Raw genomic sequence first — 24,169 nt, 5'->3', positions numbered from 1 at the left:
CCTCATAGATGAGGCACAATCTTGCCAAAGCACATAGAAGATTGCTTGGGTTTCCATGCAGAGTGGGTTTTTCCTGCCATTTTTTTTACCTGCAATCTGTCTCTTCCTCTCCATTATTATTCTTCATGGTTAACGAGATCTGGGAATGATTATAGTTTGGCGCTAGGGTTCACTCCGTAACAAACGTGCATTATATGTTACTGCGCTCATAGTAAGTTGGATGGGATATCCCGTCAGGTTGTGAAGGAATGAGCCTTTCGACAAAATCTAAATCCGGCCCGTGTCCTCAATTATTTCCACCCGGCACTTTGTTAATGCCTCAATGGGGTTTATTAAAAGCTCTATCCCGTTTAATGAATTGATGAAATGTAGTACCTTGCTTGTGTTTTGGCCTAACTTTTTCTCTTTATCCTTTCTATCGTAGTTATTTTTTTTTATTCTGACGAAAAATACGTTATTTAGATAGACACTGGGGGAACTTTCTGCCATTCTTACCTGCTGTATTCACAGACCTTTGCTGAACTTGAGCCCATCTGGGTCTGCCAAAACCTGTGCCTGCGACCACCCGCCTCCCGCCGCCGACTCCTGTTCCACCTTGGGGTCTGGGCGCCGAGTGGAGCGTGGTGTGGTGCTAAAAAACTACAATACCCAGCACCCATAGCGGCACACTCCGCGACATTTGCGCGCCAGGAGGTGCTTAAATACAGCGTCACCCCGGTCGAGGGGGGGAACTTTCTGCCATTCTTACCTGCTGTATTCACGGACCTTTGCTGAACTTGAGTCCATCTGGGTCTGCCAAAACCTGTGCCTGCGACCACCCGCCTCCCGCCGCCGACTCCTGTTCCACCTTGGGGTCCGGCCGCCGAGTGGAGCGTGGTGTGGTGCTAAAAAACTACAATATCCAGCACCCATAGCGGCACACTCCGCGACATTTGCGCGCCGGGAGGCGCTTAAATACAGCGTCACCCCGGTCGAGGGGGGGAACTTTCTGCCATTCTTATCTGCTGTATTCACGGACCTTTGCTGAACTTGAGCCCATCTGGGTCTGCCAAAACCTGTGCCTGCGACCACCCGCCTCCCGCCGCCGACTCCTGTTCCACCTTGGGGTCCGGCCGCCGAGTGGAGCGGGGTGTGGTGCTAAAAAACTACAATACCCAGCACCCATAGCGGCACACTCCGCGACATTTGTGCGCCAGGAGGTGCTTAAATACAGCGTCACCCCGGTCGAGGGGGGGAACTTTCTGCCATTCTTACCTGCTGTATTCACGGACCTTTGCTGAACTTGAGCCCATCTGGGTCTGCCAAAACCTGTGCCTGCGACCACCCGCCTCCCGCCGCCGACTCCTGCTCCACCTTGGGGTCCGGGCGCCGAGTGGAGCGTGGTGTGGTGCTAAAAAACTACAATACCCAGCACCCATAGCGGCACACTCCGCGACATTTGCGCGCCAGGAGGCGCTTAAATACAGCGTCACCCCGGTCGAGGGGGGGAACTTTCTGCCATTCTTACCTGCTGTATTCACGGACCTTTGCTGAACTTGAGTCCATCTGGGTCTGCCAAAACCTGTGCCTGCGACCACCCACCTCCCGCCGCCGACTCCTGTTCCACCTTGGGGTCCGGCCGCCGAGTGGAGCGTGGTGTGGTGCTAAAAAACTACAATACCCAGCACCCATAGCGGCACACTCCGCGACATTTGCGCGCCAGGAGGCGCTTAAATACAGCGTCACCCCGGTCGAGGGGGGGAACTTTCTGCCATTCTTACCTGCTGTATTCATGGACCTTTGCTGAACTTGAGCCCATCTGGGTCTGCCAAAACCTGTGCCTGCGACCACCCGCCTCCCGCCGCCGACTCCTGTTCCACCTTGGGGTCCGGCCGCCGAGTGGAGCGTGGTGTGGTGCTAAAAAACTACAATACCCAGCACCCATAGCGGCACACTCCGCGACATTTGCGCGCCAGGAGGCGCTCAAATACAGCGTCACCCCGGTCGAGGGGGGGAACTTTCGGCCATTTTTACCTGCTGTATTCACGGACCTTTGCTGAACTTGAGCCCATCTGGGTCTGCCAAAACCTGTGCCTGCGACCACCCACCTCCCGCCGCCGACTCCTGTTCCACCTTGGGGTCCGGCCGCCGAGTGGAGCGTGGTGTGGTGCTAAAAAACTACAATACCCAGCACCCATAGCGGCACACTCCGCGACATTTGCGCGCCAGGAGGCGCTTAAATACAGCGTCACCCCCGTCTCGCGGGACGCCGGGCGAAGCCCGGGCCAAGGGCGGGCCCGTTTAAGCCCGTTCAAGACTGTGATAGACTGGACTGGGCCACGGTATTTCAATTTTCCTATTTTTTCTATCCATCTCCTGTTAGACACCGTGTTGTCCCACGCGGCTGTTGCACATTGCGGTCAGCCTATATTATTCAACTATCATTGTACTTTCTTCTCGCTGTGCAGTAATGAATAGGGGTACTAGAAGGAAAAAGACCCTTAAAGTCACCGAGATAACAGGCCCTATAGACCTATTCATTACCAAGACAAACGAAGTGATTGAGAAAAGTATACATATGTTAGAACGTAGGGTATCACACGAACTGGAGGTTGCGAGAAGATCATCTATGGGCCCTCTAGCTTCTGCCCAAACTCCTGTCCACCAGGGACCGATTACTTCGCTACTTAATCAAGCAGAAAATACTAATGCTTTAATACACACGGTCCCAAATACTGTGGATCTATCTGCTACCCAACTGTCACTAGGGTCTAACTACAGTGAGGATTTGGAAAAAACACCAGACTTACAACTTTCTCACAATCATGTGGATATATTAGAACCGAATTCTACGGGTAGGTGGGAGGGTGCCATAGCTAAGAGGCAAAACACAGAGACGAACTCACACGAGATCACTCCCGATCCACACAACACCAAGACCTCTCTCAATCCAAACAGTCATACAATTGTGTTAGATCAGCCGACTCCTATCCCTAAAAACGTTGATCACATCTTGGCTTCTCAAAATACTGACTCGCGAGAGATGTTAGAAGCTCGGGGAGCCGTGGGTGGCATACAGGAACCATGCACCGCATGTGCAACACTACACGATTTCCTCATAAATAGCATGGGGGAGCTGTTAAAACGCCACTTGCAACCTATGGAAAAGAGCCTTATGATTATTGAAAAACAATTAGCAAAACTAAACACCCCAGTTTTTACACAGAAATCATTAGGCACACTTGCCACAGGGGAGGGGAAACCTAAAGAGTCAAATAAACCGGCCCAACCTTCTTTACCAGTCACCCGACCACAGCCTCTTCCGCTCGAAAGAGCCGTAAATACTCAACCCATCAAGAGGGCCACACAAAACACACAAAACACCCCAAAATCTACCTTTACAGGGGGGAAGGGAAAACCAAATGGCATTATTGATAACTCCCAAATAACTCTGGCTCCCTTGGAAGCAAAAACTCAGCCAGCCAAGCTGAAGGATGTCCCACACATAACACACAACCTCAGGCCGATGAGAGGAAAAGCGCTAGGTATAGGCGTCCGATACATCTGCCTCCTGAGGCGACCCCATACACTGTCATCCTTACTGGGGTCCCCGAGTTGGCAGATAGTGTAGACGAACCCCCATGGTCACTGCGTAATAAGGTATTGCAGTGGTTGAGTCAAAATAGACCCCTACAACCTTCAAACCATAGTAGAATCAACTCAGTGAGAAGAGTGTTTTGGATTGGCGACACTAAAAAAAGCATACAGGGCGACTGTGTCATAGTCAACTGTGATGACCCTTCTACAGTCGACTATATCTCCTCTTGGCCAGCTCTAGAGAAAAGGGGGGGGATTGATGTACAGCGTCTCTCCTTTTTCTATCCACCTTTAAATACTTTTAACTATGGCGATTCTGCCAGTTGGGAGGAAGTCCAGGACTGGCCTTGGACACAGGTGGGGCACTTCAATAGAAATAGAAATAAGAACAGAAATAATTACTGGACCAGAGGTTGGGATGTTCGCCCCTGGTTACCCAGAAGAGACGAGCCAAACCCTGAATACTGGAGGGGCGTCCCCACAAGGAACAGGTATGACTGTTTAGACATGGTCGATTGACCAATAATTTTAACAAAAGGGGAACAAGGGGCCCACCAGCCAGAAATGTCATGCCACGCTTACCCGGTTCTAGACCATTTAGTCCAGACCCATAAGGATCCCCAGACTCATAGTATCAACATCTTGCCATCAGGGAACATAGCTGACGCTCCAGTCGGGGAATTACTGCTCCCAGTCCAGCAATTATCAGACCAACTAGCTATGGGTTTAACAGGGGAAGGATCTCCAGCCTATGAAAAATTCAACAGCTCGAGTACACATTTAAGTCTGCCGGATACCACACAAACCCAAAAAGAGGTAGTATATAGTGCAGAGGGCACTGAGTCGTCAACCCCTCAGGCAGAAGCCAGTTCACAAAACGAGGGTAAAACCAGATTAAAAATAACATTCTGGAATATTGCAGGGCTAGGCAAAAAATCAAGGGACCAGCTATTTTTAACCTTTATGGAAAATGAGGACATAATCTGCTTACAGGAGTGCTGGGACCAGGAGGAGACTCATATAGAGGGCTTTAGCACCTTCTATATTCCTTCTATACAGGGAAATCGAGGTAGAGGCTCTGGTGGTCTGTGTATTTTTGCCTCTAATTTGTGTAATATAAAACTGACCACATACGAGGCGAGAGGACCTAAAGTAGGTATAGGCAGTTCGTTACAAGGACTTGCGATTAAAGCGAAAGGGCGGTCCCTTTTCCTGATTAACATATATAATAATGTGCCAAAAGATGATCTCAAAGCAATAATAGCTGAGCTCATTGCAATGCTAAAGAGAGGTGGTCGGGATGCAGATTGTATCCTCATAGCAGGTGATCTTAATTGTCATCTATGTCCTTACAGCGACACAAATAATTGTGGCATATTGAACTTAAGAGGGGATCCCACCACACATTTTGAACACTCTACTTTGGCAATATGTTAAATCAACTTATGCATGATTGGGATTTGGGTTTCGCCAACGAACTTTGTGAGCCACCTGTAGCATTCCAAACAACCTTCTTTGGTCGAGGGGCAAGCACTGTAATTGATTACATCTTAGCGTCCAATATGAATCAGGGCTGTTTGGGGGGGTTTGATACGGAAGATCTGGCATTAAGTGACCATTTCCCGATTAGCGCTAGTATTTCTGTAGGAAAGCCTGGGAGTCATACAACAAGCATACCCGGTATACTTCATTGTCACTCGGTCTCTTTGGCCAGGAAAAACGGATATGCCATCAAATGGGCGAAGATCGACCCCACAAACTTTTTGAGGGACTTAGTCCATAAAGAATTGGAACATTTTTCTACCTGCTTAGAATCTTGCACTAATCCCCAGTTGATTATAGCAGCTTATGGTAGGATAATTGCCACTATAAATGACAAGCTAACTAAAAAACAAAAGACAGGGGAGGAAAGAAGATTATTCGGCTGGTTTAATTCTGCCTGTACTAAAGCCCATAAAGTTCTTCTACAGGCATTAAAGACTGTCCCAAAAGATAGTGGCTTAGTTAAGGACGCCAGGCGAGCCTACAAGCAGACCCTCCGAAGTAGACAGGATGAATTGAAAAATCATGCGTGGGAAGCTTTGATAAAGGCAAGTGCCTTATGGGACAACATCTCTTTCTGGAAAGAAATTAATGCCCCCTTCTTTTCGGATAGTAAGGCTGACTCCATGGAGATAGCCATAACGGAAGATGTTTGGGTTAACTACTTTACCTCCCTATATAAGAAAGACTCACTAACAATGCCAGATGCACGTGCGACTCCACAAGATGATCTGAATACTGGGAAGGTGGAACATGCACCCATTCAAGTTAGTTTCCCAATAAATGTAGTTATTACCCCATTAGAGGTTGAGCAAGCAATCTGCCAGAGTGCTAACTTAAAGGCCCCTGGACCAGATGGAGTCCCTATTGATTTATTTAAAGAGAATGTAGATCTTTTGGCCCCCTTGCTCGCAAACGAAATAAATGCCTATAGCAAAACAGGTTTTCCCGACACTTGGCATGAAGCAATAGTAATCCCAATATTTAAGAAAGGGGACAGGCAGGACCCAAAATGCTATCGTCCTATTTCCCTGCTAGACACTCTGATGAAAGTTGCAGGCAGAGTGTTGCTAACTAAATTACAAGCCTGGACCAAGAGTAATGGGATTCTCTCGAAATTCCAATACGGCTTTAAGACCGGCCTAGGCACTGTAGAGCAGGGTTTAAACCTGGCCCTAATAACGAGTAAATATATTGGAGTAAAAAAAGGGAACCTGTTCCTAACATTCGTCAATCTAACTTCGGCTTTTGATTGCTTAGATCACAGCGTGTTATGGAAAACCTTGGTTAAAATGGGGATAGACAAAAATATTTTATCTTTTATACAGGAATTGTACAGAGATGCAGGCGCCACGGTTAGATACGGTAAAAACGGAGAGCGAACCAGAAAATTCCCCATAGAAAAGGGTGTTCGACAGGGCTGCATCCTTGCGCCATTCCTTTTTAATTTATATATTAACGAGGTAGCAGTCTTTTTAAATGACCTAGAAGTGGACTACCCTAAAATAAATGGCCTCTCAGTCCCACTATTATTATATGCTGACGATGCTGTGATTATGGCTCGCACACAGTTGGGTCTTCAGAGGGCCTTAACGGGATTCTCAACCTTTATGAGCACCAGAGGTCTAAAAATAAATGTTGGAAAAACATTTACAATGTCTTGTACCACTAGAAAAAACAAATTAGACTGTAAAACCTTTGTAAACAATACAAAGATAGCCACGACTAAAACATTCTCATACCTAGGTATCATCTTTAATAATAGGGGCACATGGACAACAGCAATTACCTCTCGGAACCTGGCCTTTTCTCGCACGATAGGTGCTGTCAAACAATTTGCCAAAAGACTGGGCGGGAAACCTGTAGATATACTGCTCAAGATCTATGCAGCTAAATGTGTCTCCACTGCTGTATATGGGGCTGGCATCTGGGGATTGGCAGATTGCACCCAAATACAAACAGTGGAAAACGCATTCTTGAGGTACCTGCTATCAGTCCCACGATCCACTTCTACAACCATATGCCATAACGAACTTGATAGAGTTCACATCACTGATCTGATAAAGATAGCTCCAGTTATGCTGTGGTATAAGATTTGGAAATGTGAGGATACAATTTTTAACAGGGAAGTAATCCAAGACTGCTTAAACCAATCCGCCCCCAGTAAGCAGCCATGGTTAGCCTATGTTAAAAAATTTCTGAACTCCATTGGTCAACCAGATCTCTATCTAAATCCCACATCATGCTCACGAATAACTAAAAAAGCTTTAAAAGTGGCATGCCTTGACTTATTGGAGGAGAGGAGGTGGTATTTAGATGGGAATAAGTCTACTATTGTAGCCCACCGTCGTATTCTTTACGGTCTGGGCCTTCATCCTTATCTGGCGCCAACCTATTCGTGCTACCATAGAATGCTTTTGACACGAATGAGGACTGAGTGTTTCTATAGGTTAACATCGTTCCCTGTTCCTAATGATTGGTCTGTCAAATTGATAAAATGCCCGTGCGACGACTTATCTACCCAGTCAAATATACACTGCATCTTTTTCTGCAAGTATTATCAGTGGGGTAGAAAAAGATATTTGATACCATTGTTAAAGACGTGGGGTCTGAGAAATTGTAAAACTGCACTGATCAGACTGTATATGCTGCAAGATGAACTCACCATTGTTACGGCGATTAAATTTCTGACATTCGCTGTAAAATGTAGAGGGACCATGGGTAACGACTAGGATCTTGATGATAAAATGTATTATCTTGTGCATAATTTCATCAAATAATACATACTAGCCAAAATGAAAACATGCACCCCTGGACACCGTATGAATTTTATGATCTTTTAATGAATTTTTTTCAATTTTTATACGTATTTTAAGAATCGTTTATATGTTCTGCCTGTATAATGTTTGTATTTTGTAATAAGATTTTAATGAGAAAGTTATTGCGTGTGTTCTATGTATGTATCTTGCATTTCTGTCTGCTTTTATGGTTTTTTGCCAAAATACCGAATAAAGCTATCTTTGAATTGAATTGAATTGATAGACACTCAAGGTAATTGTGCACTTGATTGAGTAGTGTGATATAAACACAGTCTGCCTCGCGTCTTCAGTTTTTTAGTGACGATGTTAAACAGTTCACCAAAGAAAAAAAAGATGCATACTAGAACAGAAAAAAAGCATCCATGATTACACCCTTGGTAATAATTTCAAACCTTCTCCATCTGGATCAGGAAGCAGTCAATAAAATCACGAGGAGAAGTGGTGTCTATTGTTTGCTGGTGCTTTTTCACTTTATCTGCGATGAAAGCTTGACGCTCGAGGAAGAGTGGGATTATTTTTTGGTGGCGTCCAGGCATGTATTTCATGATGGTCGGAAACATGTCCAGCATCTAGGAAAATGGTGACAGCAATTAAGCATATGAGAAAAACAACTATGATTTCATTGAGAGAGCCATAAGTTGTCAAATATTTTGATGCCCTTGGAATTCGCTTTTGAGGAAAGGGTCTGTCCCAAAACAAACAAATAAAACCCTAGGTATTTTGTATAATTTGGGATATATTCTAACAATATATGTCAAAGAAAGAGGACTGATGCTTCATACCTTAGTGGTCTACAGAGGAAAGACAACAGGTATACTCCAGAACATATTACAGGGTTGGAAACTAACATACTTTATGCCACAAGTAATTATGCTTCATAAACTCAATATGGAATCAGAGTTGTTATACATTTTCTAGATTGTTCTAGAATGCAGGTATTTTTTTTCGAGAACCACTGGTACTATGGACTCAGTCAATGGTCCAACTCAAGACGGGAAACCAGTTGGACTGCAACCACCCCCAATACACTGAGCAATATTTCAGTGAAATGTGTTTCAGGTATTGGGCAATCCCAAAAAACATTACAGGGATACTTAGTGGAACCCCCAAACCCTCTTTTATAAAGTGAATAACATGCTAAAGAACACTACAAAATGATTAATGCATTAAGTGAATAACATGCTAAAGAACACTAGAAAATGATTAATACATTTTAAGGATTTGTTTTAAATCAAAAACTGTTCTAGTGCACACAATAGGAATTTCTAGCAGAGAAGAAAAGAAAAACCCATTTCGATTTTGAAAGATTGTTGACACCTGCACACCTGCTTAAACAAATATGCGATGTTACATCACATGTGGTACAATGCACGCAATTACAATGTGGTTGTTACAAAGATTCCATTGTTACAACATTTAGCATTACATCGCAAGTTGTTTCTATGACTTGCTGTAGGGGGCGGGCTGGATTGAGGAATATTATAATTTACTATTTTAACACCAGCGTGTGCAACAGTAGGGAGAGGTTGGAATAGTAAATTATACTATTCCTTAGTTTAGACCACCCCCTAAAGCAAGTCGTAGAAACAACTTGCGTTGTAATGGTTAGCGTTGTAACAACGTGGTTGTAGTAACAACCACTTTGTAATCGCATGCGTTGAACCACATGCGATGTAGACCTCTACTTCACATTTAAACAATATGGCTTGTATTCGATATAATAGTAAGGCTTGATATTTTTGTTGTGCAAAGACAGCTGCACTGAAATATGAAGTTCAGTAACTGAAGGCTAGGTGCCTTCCTTCCTGATAGCCTTCAGTTAGATTTGGTAACATGATTGTGCATGGCTTGTCCTTTTTTTCCGCCTGGTGTGAAGGTTCTTCTCTGCCCTCCCACTCTTTGTGCTAAGTTCTTATGAAAATATTTCACAGTTGTCGAGACACTGCAGAAAGTGGTCTAATTCCCTATTAAATTATTTTCAATTTTCAGGACTGTGCTCTTTTAAAAGACACCAAAGACGCCAATGAATGAGACAGGTAGTTATGAAACTTTTAGAAATTCTTCAAAAATTGATAATAAATACTGTAAAACAGAGAAGTCAGCTGTCGATTAAATAATGCAAATATATTGGAGCAGGAATAATTGTCACGTCATGTATCAAAATAAGATAAACCATATGTTATAATATATGTTATGTTATACAGGGTTTTGTAGCGCGCTCAAATACTCAAGAGTGTCCCGGCGCATTCGCAGACAGTGAGAAAGTTGGCAGAAAAAAAGAAAATCACTTAACCATTTTGAAGAGATAAGTTTTTAATGTTTTTTTAAAGAGCTTGAAATCCGGAGTGTGCTGAAGATCCACAGGAAGAGCGTTCCAGGCAGCCGCTGCTTTCACAGAGATAGACTGGTCACATAAACGCACCCTTCGAAACCGTGGGATGACAAGCCGACGCTGAGTGGCAGAACGAAGGAGGCGGTTCGGCGTATACAAAACAAAGTGTCTCCTCAGATACGCTGGCCCTTGACCATGAGATAAAATGAGGGCCTTAAATAGCACCCGCTGGGCCACTGGTAGCCAATGCAGATCACGCAGATGCTGCTGGACACTAGATCTCCGCGAGATGGTAAATAGGAGTTTAGCCACGGCATTCTGTATGATCTGGAGTCGCATACCCAGATCAGCTGGGATGCCAATGAACAAAGCATTGGCATAGTCAAGACGGGAGAGGATGAGAGCACGCACTACCATTTCTTTGGCCTCCCTCAGAAGCAAAGGAAAAAACCTTTGAAGAGCCTTGAGGGTACCAAAGCATACTCCAGTAAGTTTTTTAATGTGTTCTTCAAACCTTAGGTTTTCCCCAAACCAAACCCCCAAGTTTTTTGCCGGATCTCCCACAGAGTTGGGGCGAGGCACATTGGGAGGCCACAACGATTCTCTAAAGGTGGCAGGGACTGACCATAGAGGAGTACTTCTGATTTTTCCTCATTGCACTTACGTTGGGCAAGTGCGAGCCAGCGGAAAACCGATGAAAGTGTTGGTATCCAGATCCGAGCCCTGCCAGGTAAATAACAGCTGGGTGTCATCAGCGTAGGCTATAATTTTCACACCCAGTTCCTCCGCTAAAAAGATCAAGGGGGTCAGGTAGATGTTAAACAGCAGAGGGCTTAAAGTTGACCCCTGAGGCACTCCAGTAGAGAGATCCTGACAGAGGACGAATAGGGGGCACCCAGACCTGCTGAGTGAGGTTGTCCAAGAACGATGTTAACCATTCTAGAGCAGGGCCGGTGATATAGATGGATGACAGCCGGGCATGAAGAAGTTGATGGGGAACCGTATCGAAGGCGGCAGAGAGGTCCAACAAAATCAGAGCCGCCCTGCCGCCTCCATCGAGGCACTCCCTGATAGCCTCAGACATTTCGATCTGCGCCGCCTCAGTGCTGTATGAAGCATGGAACCCAGATTGAGCAGGATGCAAAGCATTTGATGTTTCCACAAAGGCTTCCAGCTTGCGAAATTCCACCTTCTCACAAACCTTTGCCAACACTGGCAAGAGAGAAATGGGACGATAGTTAGATGGAACGGATGGATCGAGCCTGGATTTTTTGAGAAGGGGTAGCAGTTTGGCCTGCTTCCAACATGTAGGAACAGTAGCTGTCTGAAGGGAGAGATTCATGATCTTGGTTACCTCTAAGTTAACCACCTCTGCTACCCCACCCAAAACTCGAGCCGGGCAAGGATCAGTGGGTGAGCCAGATTTCAATGATTTCAAAACAGCTAGAATATCAGACTCAGCTGCCGATAAAAAATGCCTGAACTGGTTGGCTGGGGGACTAAGGGTCAGCGGGAATGCCGGGGAAGCACTCTTCTGATCGGAGAGAGCAGCACACAGGATGTCCTGAATCCCATCTATTTTGTCAATGAAAAAAGGAAGACAAGTTATCACACCACTGGCCCAAAGAAGGCAGTGTCGTTTGCTCTGAACAGGGGGAGAGGAAGCTCTTAACAATGACAAAAATCTCCTTGCTGTTGTTATTGGCCATAGTGATCCTCCCAGCAAAGTAATTACTTTTAGCTATCCTGATGGCAGAATTGTATTCCCTCTGGGCAGCACGATCCGCCTTGGCAAAGGGACAATACTCCCGCCGCCAGCTGCGCTCCAGTTTTTTACAGCCCTGTTTCAATTCTTACAGAGCGTTTGAAAACCAGGGCTTTCAGGGAGGCGAGCGCTGTTTGACACTAGAAGCTGGTTTGACAGAGGAGCTAACCCCACGGCCAATCCAGGAGTTAAAGCTATGCACTGCCCCTATCAGATCAGATCCCAAGATTGGACGGGCCTGAAGTAAAGCATCAGAGAGCGCTGGGAGACTAATCTTCTGGGGGCGGATGCCAGAAGAAAAGGCAGAAGAACAAGAAGGCTTCCCTAAATACCAGGAAAACCTAATCAGGTGGTGATCGGACCAAGTAACATGCTCTGGATCGCTTAAAAATAAATTGAAGTTGGAACATACTATATCCAGTAGGTGACCCCCTGAGTGTGTTGGCATCTTAACCCACTGGGTTAGCTGAGCTAAGTTTAGAGAGTCCAGCAGGGTTCTAGAATCAAGGGCTTCGTAGGCATCAAAGTGGACATTAAAGTCCCCCAAGAGTAAAAACTTTGGAAAGCGCAGGGTACGCGGTATAATAACATCCTCCAAGGCATTGAGAAAAGTGCCAGGCGGACCAGAGGGACGATACACCAGCGTGCCTCCCAACGTGAAATGGGAGGAAAGAATGAGAGTGAAATGCAAAGCTTCGCCCTCCTCCTGTTCCTCTGACACCTCACTAGAGAAGGACCAGGTCTTTCCCCCGCCTCTCCCAGCTAGCCAATCAGCCTGGATGATTTTGAAGCCTCTAGGAATAGTAAGCTCCACCACCAGGGCACAGGAGTGTTTGGGGGGTCTCCCTCCAAGAATATTTTGGAAAACGACAGACCAAAATGGTGAATTTTACAGCACATTTTTCATTACGTATTCAATTATCTCAACATTCAAAGCACAGTAAATAGTAGATGATGACCTTAAAGAGCACCAGGTTACTCACCCAGTCATATGTACCCATAGACATTCTTTCAGAGAGCACCAAAAATAGGCACAAGTAGTGAATCAGAGAGAAGAAAGTAAAAGTGAGACCAGCCCCCCACATGGTGTGTAGTGAGCAAGCACAGTGAGCAACCACTACTAGGGGGAGTTTGGGGGGTTGAACTTCTCACCCCCCCAAGAAGATTTGGGAGACAGAAAGGCCAAAACAAAGCATTTTCCAACACATTTTTCATTCCATATTTGATTGTATTAACTTTTAAAGCATCATAAATTGTCACTCATGTAGTCACACATTAAGCACTGACATGTGATGTCACACCTGAGCACAAAGGCCACTGACTGAGGCCAGAAACTGTGGAAAAGTCACACATATGCACCTAGGCACTGACCCAGGCCTAGTCACACCACCAGGCCAGTAAGCATGCAAACGTCACACATAAGCACCCAGGCCAGTAAGCATGGAAATGTCACACATGAGCCTCCAGCTCCAGGTCACTGAGGACAGAAAATATCGAAATAGCACATATAATTAAGCACCCACGCCAGGAAGCATGGAAACGTCACACAAGCACCCAGGCTGACAGAAGGCATGGAAATGTCTCAAATGGCACCCTGGCCAGAAAGCATGACAAATTAACACAAAGGCCCTGGCCTTAACATGACACATCATTAAATAGCTTACTTAAGTGGGTGGCACAATAAGTGTTGCAGGCCCAATAGCAGCATTTAATGTACAGTCCTTGGGTACATGTAGAACCACATTTCTAGGGACTTACAAGTAAATTAAAATTGCCAATTCAGTGTAAGAAAATTTTACCATGTTTGAAAGGAAAGAGCGCAAGCACTTTAGCACTGGTTAGTGGTGGTAAAGTGCACTGAGCCCTAAGAGCCAACAAAAATTGCCTTTTTGAAGTAATAAAGCAGATGAAACCGGATTTTAATTTGGAAAAATCTGAAGCCGACAAGGACTTATCTAACCATGTCTCAGCAGTCAGTATGAACAATATGTATCTAAAAATATTTTACATGTGCTAATGGCACTGGGACTTTTTCTGTAGCTTCTCCTTTTCCACCCAGCTGTTTCAATGCCTACAATGTGCGCATTTGTAATTCACATGCAAACAGTGAACGGTCATTGGGGTATGGGCGACATGCCAGAAGATATCGACTGGATTCAAAAGCTGTACCACACCCTGCTCATGGAGAAGATATTAGCTACAGTAAACCACCAGCTGCTACAGTTTGTGAAACCGTGGGGCCCCTGCGTGAATTTTCTCACAAATGAATTTTGAGAACTCTCTTGCCCGAAATATCTATGAGTGCTGCACCTCACAGACCTGGGTTACTGTGCAATGGTGTACATGGACCTGCGCCTTAAGGGCAAGGGATGCTTTATCAAGCTTATGAGTAAACACAATGTCGTTCTTGTTATCTCCCCCTACTTTATACCCCCACATTTCCATTATTCCCCCCTTTCCTTTCGCTCCTCCCCAGCATTCCTGGCTTTAATGGTGTCACTGGGTTTTAGACACATGACACCGGCCTTGTAACCATAACATACAATTATCTCCTGCTTTATCGGTACAATTCAGTGATCTCATGTGTGGGGGGTCGCAGTGGTGGGCATTTAGTGTGGTATGGTAAATCTGGTCCCATTCTCAACAGATTATTCAGAGATAGCAGTGAGATTGTTGAGCAGGCAATGCAATGCAAACTGTAATGGGAGCGTTTTGAAAAGTTAGGTAGAAACTACAACGCGGAAAGCCGGTGTTATTTCTACCAGGCTGCGTGTTTTCTGCTACTGTATGGTACCTGTACCAATCAATTTCTCTTAAGTGATGAATGTTCTTTGGCCTCACGCTCTCCTTACTGCAGCATGATGGTCTCTTTATATAATTTTGTAGTGGCAGACAAAATGGAGTGAGTCAGTGTAAAATTGCTAAAGATTTCGCATATTTGTTTGATTACATATTTGATTGCCAGCCTGAGCGAGCTAGCAGTACTGATGAGATAAACAACAGTGCAGAAATAGAAGCCACTGTTTTGGGGCAGGTCACAGATTATCTTGTTGAATCAATCAATGCGCTCCTTCAGAATGTACAACCGCATAAAAGGTTGCATCGTATAGAAGTGTGCGATGCGGTCCCTCCCCCCTCCTCTTTAGATACTGCTGTGCAGCACCAGTAGTCTGAAACAATTCGAATATTGCGTTTTATTCCAGTCACTCTTGCTTCTGTGGGGTTATTCTAGGTGTAGAAACAATACGTTTCATTTTTTTAACTAGCTACTGAGCGCATAGCAAGTGAAATGAATTGCTATCTGAAGCACCTCGAAGATTACTAGGAGAGTTTGAATTATTTATGCTGCATGGAATCTCAAATTATGTGGCATATTATTCGATGAAATAAGCATTGGCTTTATTTTGTAAATACATTTACATTTCCTCATTCAGGAGAGAGCGTAGTGCAATACAGAGTACACACGCTCCTTAAGAAATAACCCTGTAATAAAAGGTTTTATTTGTTCATTGAGTCCCATTTATGGGGTAACGGTTATGTTATGTAACTTAAGGCTAATTGGATCTTGATTAAAGAGGCAACTACTTAACCCCATGGATGCTCAGCATATTCCCCTGCTGTGCTGAGAAATCGGAAATCCCACACAACATGACGAGCTGGGCTCGTCATGAGCGTGCGAGGAGGCTACTTCATGACGAGCCCAGCTCGTCATGAGCGTGGAAGGGGTTAAACTGCCTCTTTTAAGATGTATTTAAATCCAGAAATTAGGGGCCATGCACGAATAAACAGTTACTTTCTATCGCGCTCATTAAGAAATAACTCCGCAGGCAGCCAAGCTCAGTGCATTTATTTGTATAGCGTGTGTGGCAACAGTGGCACTCGGAGACACGTTTAGGATTTGAGCACTTCGAACTTTCAAAAGAAGGTTGGACACGTTTGGGGTTCTTTTTGGGTGCACTTTCAAGATACCAGCCGGCTACTTGGAGAAGTGTCCATTAGCAATTGGTTTCATCATGACAAAGATACCTTTCCTGGAAAGGTATTACTTCTTTCCTCCCCTTTAACATTAAAGCAAACTATTTCAGCTTTAACTTGCTGGTTTAGAGGAGACGCAGAATGCTCAGGGGACTCAACAGTGCACTGTGGGAAGCACTTACTGCCCTACAGGGCTCAGCATCCCAGAGGAGACACAGAATGCTGATGGGAAGCACCAGCACACTGTGGGAAGCACTTACTGCCCCACAGGGCTCAGCATTGCAGAAGAGACACAGAATGCTCAGGGGAAGCACCAGTGCATTGTGGGAAGCAGTTACTGCCCCAGAGGGAGCACTAAACACCATATATAAGAATGTATCTCCAAAAAAGCAACAATATGGAATGCATGTATCATCCTGTATGGAGCCATGGACACCCTTGGCAGGTCCCTTTCACCCAAGTAACAACACCCTGTGGACATGATGATGTGATGTGCAGAGCAGGTGGCATGGCACAGTAGCCAAGCGGGTGTTGCGGCCGAATTTCCAAGGGGAGCCGATAGAATGAAAGACGCCAGTGCAGTGCAGTTCAGGGCCGGGCACCCGCCCAGATACCTTCGGAGTCAACACCAGCCCCTAAGGGAACAGCAGAGGAAGATTGAGCCGCCCAGACGTGGGAAGGGGCGAGCTTGTCCCTGCTGGTCCCTGCTGACTTTTCTGCATGTGCCCCCGCATTTGGACTGCTTCACCTCTGCGCCCCAACTCCACTGGAGTGGCCAAAGCTGCCAGAGCCCGCAGGTGGTTGCCCACCCCAGTCTGGGCAGGTGAGCCGGAGTAACTTGTACCCAATCAAGGGACCAGCTGCCTTGGGTGAGGCTCACATACCACAGCCAGACCTGAAGGGCCAGCAGCAGGTGGTGTAGTGTTTTTATCTAGGAACCAGAATCGATATTTCTATTATATACCCTTGTCCTTATAATCAACAATATCCATACAACGGCATAGTAGTCATATCCATAATTCAGTCGGAGCACATGCTGTCACATTAAGCAAGACTACTTCCCCGGCCCCCTAGAAAGCACACCGAGTTCTCTAAACAAAACCAAGCCTCCAGCAACCTGGGAAATCCCCCTTGCTTTTGTTTTGATTTCGTCCTAGAACTCCTGTAAAGCACTGTAAGAATGGCCAGTTCTTAGTGACATCTTTATTGACGTCTTATGTCCAGCCTTACGTCAAACCCGGCACCTTTCAGGTATAAAAATACCAACGTTGCCTTAAGCAAACACGGAGGTGGTTTTGGAGCAGAGCAGCTATCTACTTACCCATAAGCCCAGCTGATGCGAGAGCCCACGGACGCTGCTCCTCCCCTTTGATGCACTGAGAGAGACGCTGTCTTTTCTCCTGCCGAGAAATCCAGCTCCGGTGTTTCCAGATACCTTCGCGGGTTACTGGGATATCGAGTCCCGAGAGAGAGATACAAGACCTCCTGCATTCTATTTACCCAGGTACGGAGCTGACTAAACCCTTAAAGAGAATTCTTGAGTCAGATTCTTGGCAAAACAAACTTAACTTAAACTGCTACTTATTTACTCCTTCCCACGTATTAGGCTTAAGTCAGGTACACCGGGGTAGGCGTATTTAGAAGCACCAGTTGAGTACGATTAGTCAATGTATATATGTATGTATATATTTTATCTATTCTATAAAGTATCATATGGCTAAGAAACCATATCAATGCTTTTACAGTATTATTTTATAATCCTACTTTTACTGTACGCACTTTACTTTACCATGAGTATTACAATCGTGGCAATTCATTTCTCTTGTATGAGGATAAAGACTGCTCAATAAATTATCCCTTTTATTGAAAACGCCCGTCTCTCTTTTCTCTGCCTTCTGGTGAAACTAAGTACGCACATTTGACTGAGTGAAATAGCTGTCTTTTGTTATCACACGACTCTAGAGATACACTCTTATTCTGGGAGAGCAAAGTTGTCATGTTTTGTGGTTGTCAGAAGCTAATCCCTTCTTATCTATCCAGGGAGGTTAAACTCCTCCTCGTTTATTCGAGAAAGTTTCTAGTGACCCCTGAGCTAGCTGGCAAACCTTAAGTCTAATATAGTCAGTAGAGACCTAGTTAACCTTAGTCCTACGTCTACACTGCTGAATATATTATTCCAATGCGCAGAGAGTATTGGGAATATAGGAACTACACTACAGTGGCTGCTGCTGGTAGCCAGCCGTAGAGGCATGGGGTGAGTGGAGGAGACACAGATCAGCAGTGACAGGTGGAAAGGTGGCCCACGGCCTCTGCGGCATTCGCCTCTCACACTTCACTACTGTTACATGACAGCAGCACACTCTCCTGCGTTTACACTTATTCACCACATACACGGTACACTCCTTGAAAACAACCATGGGCACACTCATGGTGGCATTCACACACACACTCACATACTATAACAACATCACGTGCATACACCTGCACTGCACGCATACACGTTCGCACACATCCATGGACCAAAGACCACCATAATCTAAAACATTCACATTTACACAGGTTTAGAAATTAGCACAAGCACTTTCACTCACGCATGTGGCAACACACAGGAGCCACAGACACACACAAACACTCACAATCACACTGTTCTATTTACCTAGAATCACATTTTTCACACCTATGTTCTTACAGATCAATTTCTCACACCTGCATTTGTTTCACACGACGCACACACATTCCCACTTGATAGCTGTCTTACACGACTACCCTTCAGTGTGAGCACACGTCACTTCAATCGCACTTCCATTCACCCACACACTCCCATTTGCTCACACTTCCACTCACATGTTGTAGCAAGCTCAAGCAGATATTTTTACACATGCATTCGTACTCAGTACCATTCATGAACACTGTTGGAAATGGGATCCCTGGCTGGCCAGGGCTTTCGCCAAAGTCAGTCAGAGACCACCACTCCCAAGTCAGGGCAAGGGAGTTACACGCCAAGATAACCCCTGCTCACCCTCTAGGTAACGTGGCGCGAGCAGCAAGGCTAAACTTGGAGGTGATGTAAGTTACGTATTTGCGCATGCACCCCAGCAACAACACCCAGGACCCACCACAAAGGACACTCCACACAAGGTTATATAAAAATAGCCTTTGTATTACACCAAAACACATTAGATAAAACACACACTTTACAATGTGCCAGAGGCACGGGCAGAATTTACAGGGGATATGTACAAAACAGGGCCACCTGGACCACTGTCAGGAATCAGAAGTAACACTTTCAGAAATAGCACTTAGAATGTAAAATTACTTTAGCCTAACATAGCACACAACCAGTAACCACTGGTAACCAGGACCTCACTAGCACCACCTGTACTAGGGAGAAAACAACCACCTAAGTATTACAATACCTGTAGGGGTGTAAGCACATAACACATGATGCAATGCATAACATTCATTCAGAGGTGTAAGGAACATGGCACATGACGCATTAAAACACATTCAGAGGTGCAGGGGAGGAAAACACATGATGCATCAACAATACATTCAGAGGTGTAACAAAAGTACAATTGCGCCAAACTCACGTAAGTCACCACCTGTGACTGTCACTGTGTCCCAATGTCAGGGCCTAAACGTGGCAGTTGCCCACAAAGTGCTGGGCAACTGGTGCAGGGAAAGTTAGGGCAACGTTGGAGCCTCTCTGGGCTCAAGAACCACCACTGTGGCACTGCGGGGCCTCTCTGGGCTCCTGAACAAGAAATGGCGCCCTGAGCCTCTCTCAGGCTCTTCTTTCCAGAACCACTGGGCCCCAGAGCCTCTCGGGGCTCTCAAAACAAATGGCACCCCCAGAGCCTCTCTGGCTCTCAAACAAGGAGGGGCACTCGAGCCTCTCTCAGGGCTCGCAAAGCAAAAAGGGCTGGAGCCTCACTGGGCTCCAGAACGAGGGAATGGCACCCTCAGAGCCTCTCTGGGCTTGCAGACAACGGACTCTGCCTCACTGGGCAGGGGGGGGTCCCTCACGGGGGACCCAGGCACAACTGGAGAGCCTCTCGGGGCTCAAAGAACAATGGCCACCTTGGAGTCCCTCTCGGGGGACTCGGGACAAAGACAAATGCCCCCCAGAACCTCACAGGCTCACGAACAACGAACCGGCCTCAAGCCTCACAGGCTTACGAACGGAATGCCCCCAGGAGCCTCGGGGCTCCTCAACACGGATGTGGCCGGTGGGGCCCCTCACGGGGGACCCTCGAGCACGTGGGGCGCTTCTGTGGTGAGTCCCCCCCTCTGGGGGACTCGCGATCCTGTAGTGCCCCCTTGAAGCCCTCGTGGCTTCACTCTACTAATGAGCGCGAGGTCGCGCTACCGGGAAAGGGGGGGCGGACACCGAAAATGTGTCCCGGCGCCCCTCCCTCTCCTTCTGCCTCACTCACCGGGACTCTGGCAGGCGGGGGCTCCTCTCTGGGACGGCTCCTCTCCACCGGTGGCAGGCAGAGGTCCGGGGCTCTCCTCCCTCTGGAGCCTCGGCAGGACGCTTCTCGGCTCTGCTGCGGGGGCGGGACTTCCGGTCGGCCTCTCCCGGGCCGCGCTGTGATTGGTCGGGCACACAACCGCTTCCGGGTCGCCGCGGTCAGCGCGGCGGCTCGCTTTAGATAGGCAGGCGGGGTCCCATTATCCGAGGAGTGGGCTCCCTCGCGATAAATTAAAATCCCAGGACGGGGCAATGCCGGGTAGGCACCGGCCTCAAAATCAAATATAAAGCGAGGTAGGCGCTCGCTATGCACCGCAATTTCGGGCTGATGCCGGGTGTGCACCGGCTGGGCTCTCAAAGCGCTAGCAGCGCTAGCATCCCAGAAAAGGCGCTCCCAAGCACCACAGGGCCAAATAAAGCGCTCTCAAGCGCTAAACAAGGGATTCCAGCGCTCCCCAGCGCTGAAGGGCAGAGAGCAGCGCTCTCAGTGCTGTAGGCACAGCACAAGCTCCAGCAGGGGCTGGAGGCAGGCAGGGGGGCAAGGCTGGGCCAGAGCCAGCACACTGGGTCTCCAGGCAGGGAGACACCCCAAGTGGCGGTCCTCCTGGCCCCAGCAGCAGCAACAGCCCCCTCTAGCAAGGATCCTGGAAGAGAACATTTTCTAAGGGGACACAGTCCCTTTTTATACTAACAAATCCTTTGTTTCAAGGTGCAGGGTGGGGGGAAAACCAGTTGCAGCTGGCTTGGGAGCACTCTTGATGGCCCAACCACCCATTTCATTCACTGGGGAGGCTAGGGTCGTTAGACACACCACAGGGGGGCGGAGCCAGCATTGTGTGGGGAAAACCCAGCCCATCCAGGACACAGGTACACTCCTCCCACACATCACTCATGCTAATCTCACACTCACCACCGGGCAGACCCATCCAGACTTCCTGGAGCCTGGCATGCCAGCCAGCTCCAGCCAATCACGCTCCAGCACCCTCACTGCACACATATCTCACTGTCCAGAAGTAGCACTTCCCTTCTAGACACATACATGCCGCAGACACCATCTCGCAGCATTCACTCTCACGAGTTTACACATACTAAACTCGAGCCTGCACTCCCCACGCATCAGGAACTACCAGGGACACACACATTCCCCATGCATTCCTATGGGAGGGCAGGCCAGCCATACTACACGCATGCACTTTCACTCTGGGACCCAGGGAAAAGTGCGCAGAGACCCAAAAATCACTGACACATGGACACAAATAAAGCAAAAAGTTCAGGGGTGAACCAGCCCTGCGGGCCAAGTCCAACAAACACCAACATTCACAAATTTGACCCTCGCAGGCAATCCCTCTCTCTCGCACACACACGGAGGCTTTTGGGCATGCTGTCATTTTCCTACATCATAAACGCCAACATTCACACATTTGCGCCCATGCAGACAATCCCTCTCTCTCACACACACACGCACACACACGGAGGCCTTTGGGCATGCTGGCATTTTCCTACATTGGCCTGCACCCTCATTCACACTGGCATACGTTCCTATTTGCGCACATTTATGGGATTACACGGTAGCTAGTTCACCCTCAGGCATACTAAAGATAGTCAAGGTATTCCATTTGCCGAATTGCAGAAGTGCACGGGAGGAGTACGCAAACATAGGAGGGATTATCTTATTGCAAATGCAATTTGCAAAAATGCAAGCAACACTCACCTGGCAGTGGGTGGCACTGGCAGACAGTCTGCAGCAGGGACACTGGGACAGGCAGGGCTAGAAATAATTAAATTATGGGGTGGCGAGAGAGGGCCTCTCGTCGTCAGTGGCGTAACAAAAGTTGAGGGGCCCCTCTGCAAAGTGTGTGGAGGGAGGCCAGCCCCATGCTCCAGAAGGGAGCTCTCAGGCCAGGTGCCTGCTGCGCGAGCTGTCCTGGAGGGGGCCCAATGGAGCTACAGATCCCTCCCAACCCACGGGGCCCAATGTTATGACCCTGCTCCAGCCATAGCGCCCTGTGTTAGACCGCCACCGGTCCTAGGTGGTCTGTGTCTCTGGCCTTAGCCCCCTATGCTAGGCTTCCATTACTCCAGCCCTGTCCGAGGTGGTCTGTGTCCCTGTCACTAGCCCCCTATGCTAGTCTTCCATTACTCCAGCCATGCCCCTGGTGGTCTGTGTACCTGGCACTAGCCACCTATGCTAGTCTTCCATCACTCCAGGACAGTCCCAGGCAGTCTGTGTCCCTGGCCCTAGCCCCCTATGCTAGTCTTCCATCACTCCAGCCCTGTCCTAGGTGGTCTGTGTCCATGCCCAGGCCCCCTATGCTAGTCTTCAATTACTCCAGCCCGCCCAAGCCCCCTATGCTAGTCTTCCATCACTCCAGCCTGTTCTAGGTGGTATGTGTCCCTGGCCCAAGGCCCCTATGCTAGTCTACCATCACTCCAGCCCTGTCCTAGGCGGTCTGTGTCCCTGGCCCAAGCCCACTATGCTAGTCTACCATCACTCCAGCCCTGTCCTAGGCGGACTGTGTCCATGGCCCAAGCCCCCTATGCTAGTCTACCAGCACTCAAGCCCTGTCCTAGGCCGTCTGTGTCCATGGTCCAAGGCCCCTATGCTAGTCTACCATTAGTCCAGCCCTGTCCTAGTCGTTCTGTGTCACTGGCACTAGCCACCTATGCTAGTCTTCCATCACTCCAGCCCTGTCCTAGGAGGTCTGTGTCCCTGGCCCAAGCCCCCTATGCTAGTTTACCATCACTCCAGCCCTGTCCTAGGTGGTCTGTGTCCCTGGCACTAGCCACCTATGCTAGTCTTCCATCACTCCAGTCCTGTCCTAGAAGGTCTATGTCCCTGGACCAAGCCCCCTATTCTAGTCTTCCATCACTCCTGCCCTGTCCTAGGCGGACTGTGTCCCCAGCCCTATCCTCTATGTTTAACATTTCTTAGTCCAGTCCTGTCCTGAGCACTCTGTGCCCGGGCTTAGCCCCCATGATGACCATCTTTCATGTCAGCTGTACCCTAGGGAAGTTGGCTCCCCACTGCATAGACATAGACGATTTTCTTTACCTGCCATGAAGTGAATTCCAAATAAGTATCACATAGAAGCACACTGTGCCCTGAAAATGCCACATACAAACTAAAAAACGTTCGCTCGATGATGGTGGGAGAAAAGAACCTTGTTATAAATAGGCGATCAATGGCAGTAACCCGCGGGCAGGCTGCACGTCCGTGTTGGACGGAAACTTGGAACTTAATTATTGTTTCCTTCGCAAGACAGCAATGCAAACAAAAAAGAGGTGGCGTGGTGTTTGCAAATGTAGTTTTGACAAAAAATGGACCTGCCCCTTTAATACAGTCAGAGGCAGCCTACCACCTTCCATTCACCAGCTCATGTCAACATTGAAGTACACACTCCATTGTTTGGCCTGCTAAGCCTGTTCATTGTGAATGTTACCCAATCAGGGGGATCGAGTCCAACAGCGGGGGTGGGTGGGAGGGAGACAAGAGGGGAGGAATTAAAAGAGATAATGTAGTGATCTCCGGGAAGATGGAGGCACAGCCTGAAAATCGTCTATGCACCAGTCAGTTTATGCAATTTTTCAGCGTGGCTGCAGATCGTTTATGTAATTTTCCAGCGTGGCTGCGTGAATCATGTTAAAAAGCACTGGAAAGAAAGCATTGTAAGAAATAAAGCGTGGAA

General features: G+C 47.4%; 1 protein-coding gene across 1 annotated transcript in view; it reads right to left on the bottom strand.

Moving 5' to 3' along the window:
* Positions 1-24,169, bottom strand: part of LOC144781942 (cytochrome P450 2G1-like) — a 410,077-nt gene that overhangs the window by 131,169 nt on the left and 254,739 nt on the right. Inside the window, exon 5 of the mRNA XM_078661035.1 lies at positions 8,330-8,506. Within this exon, the coding sequence (XP_078517161.1) occupies positions 8,330-8,506 (177 nt within the window). The remainder of the gene's footprint in view (positions 1-8,329; positions 8,507-24,169) is intronic.

Source organism: Lissotriton helveticus, chromosome 9 (assembly GCF_964261635.1).
Source record: "Lissotriton helveticus chromosome 9, aLisHel1.1, whole genome shotgun sequence".
NCBI lineage: Eukaryota > Metazoa > Chordata > Amphibia > Caudata > Salamandridae > Lissotriton > Lissotriton helveticus.
This window is presented reverse-complemented; position numbering and strand designations above follow the sequence as displayed.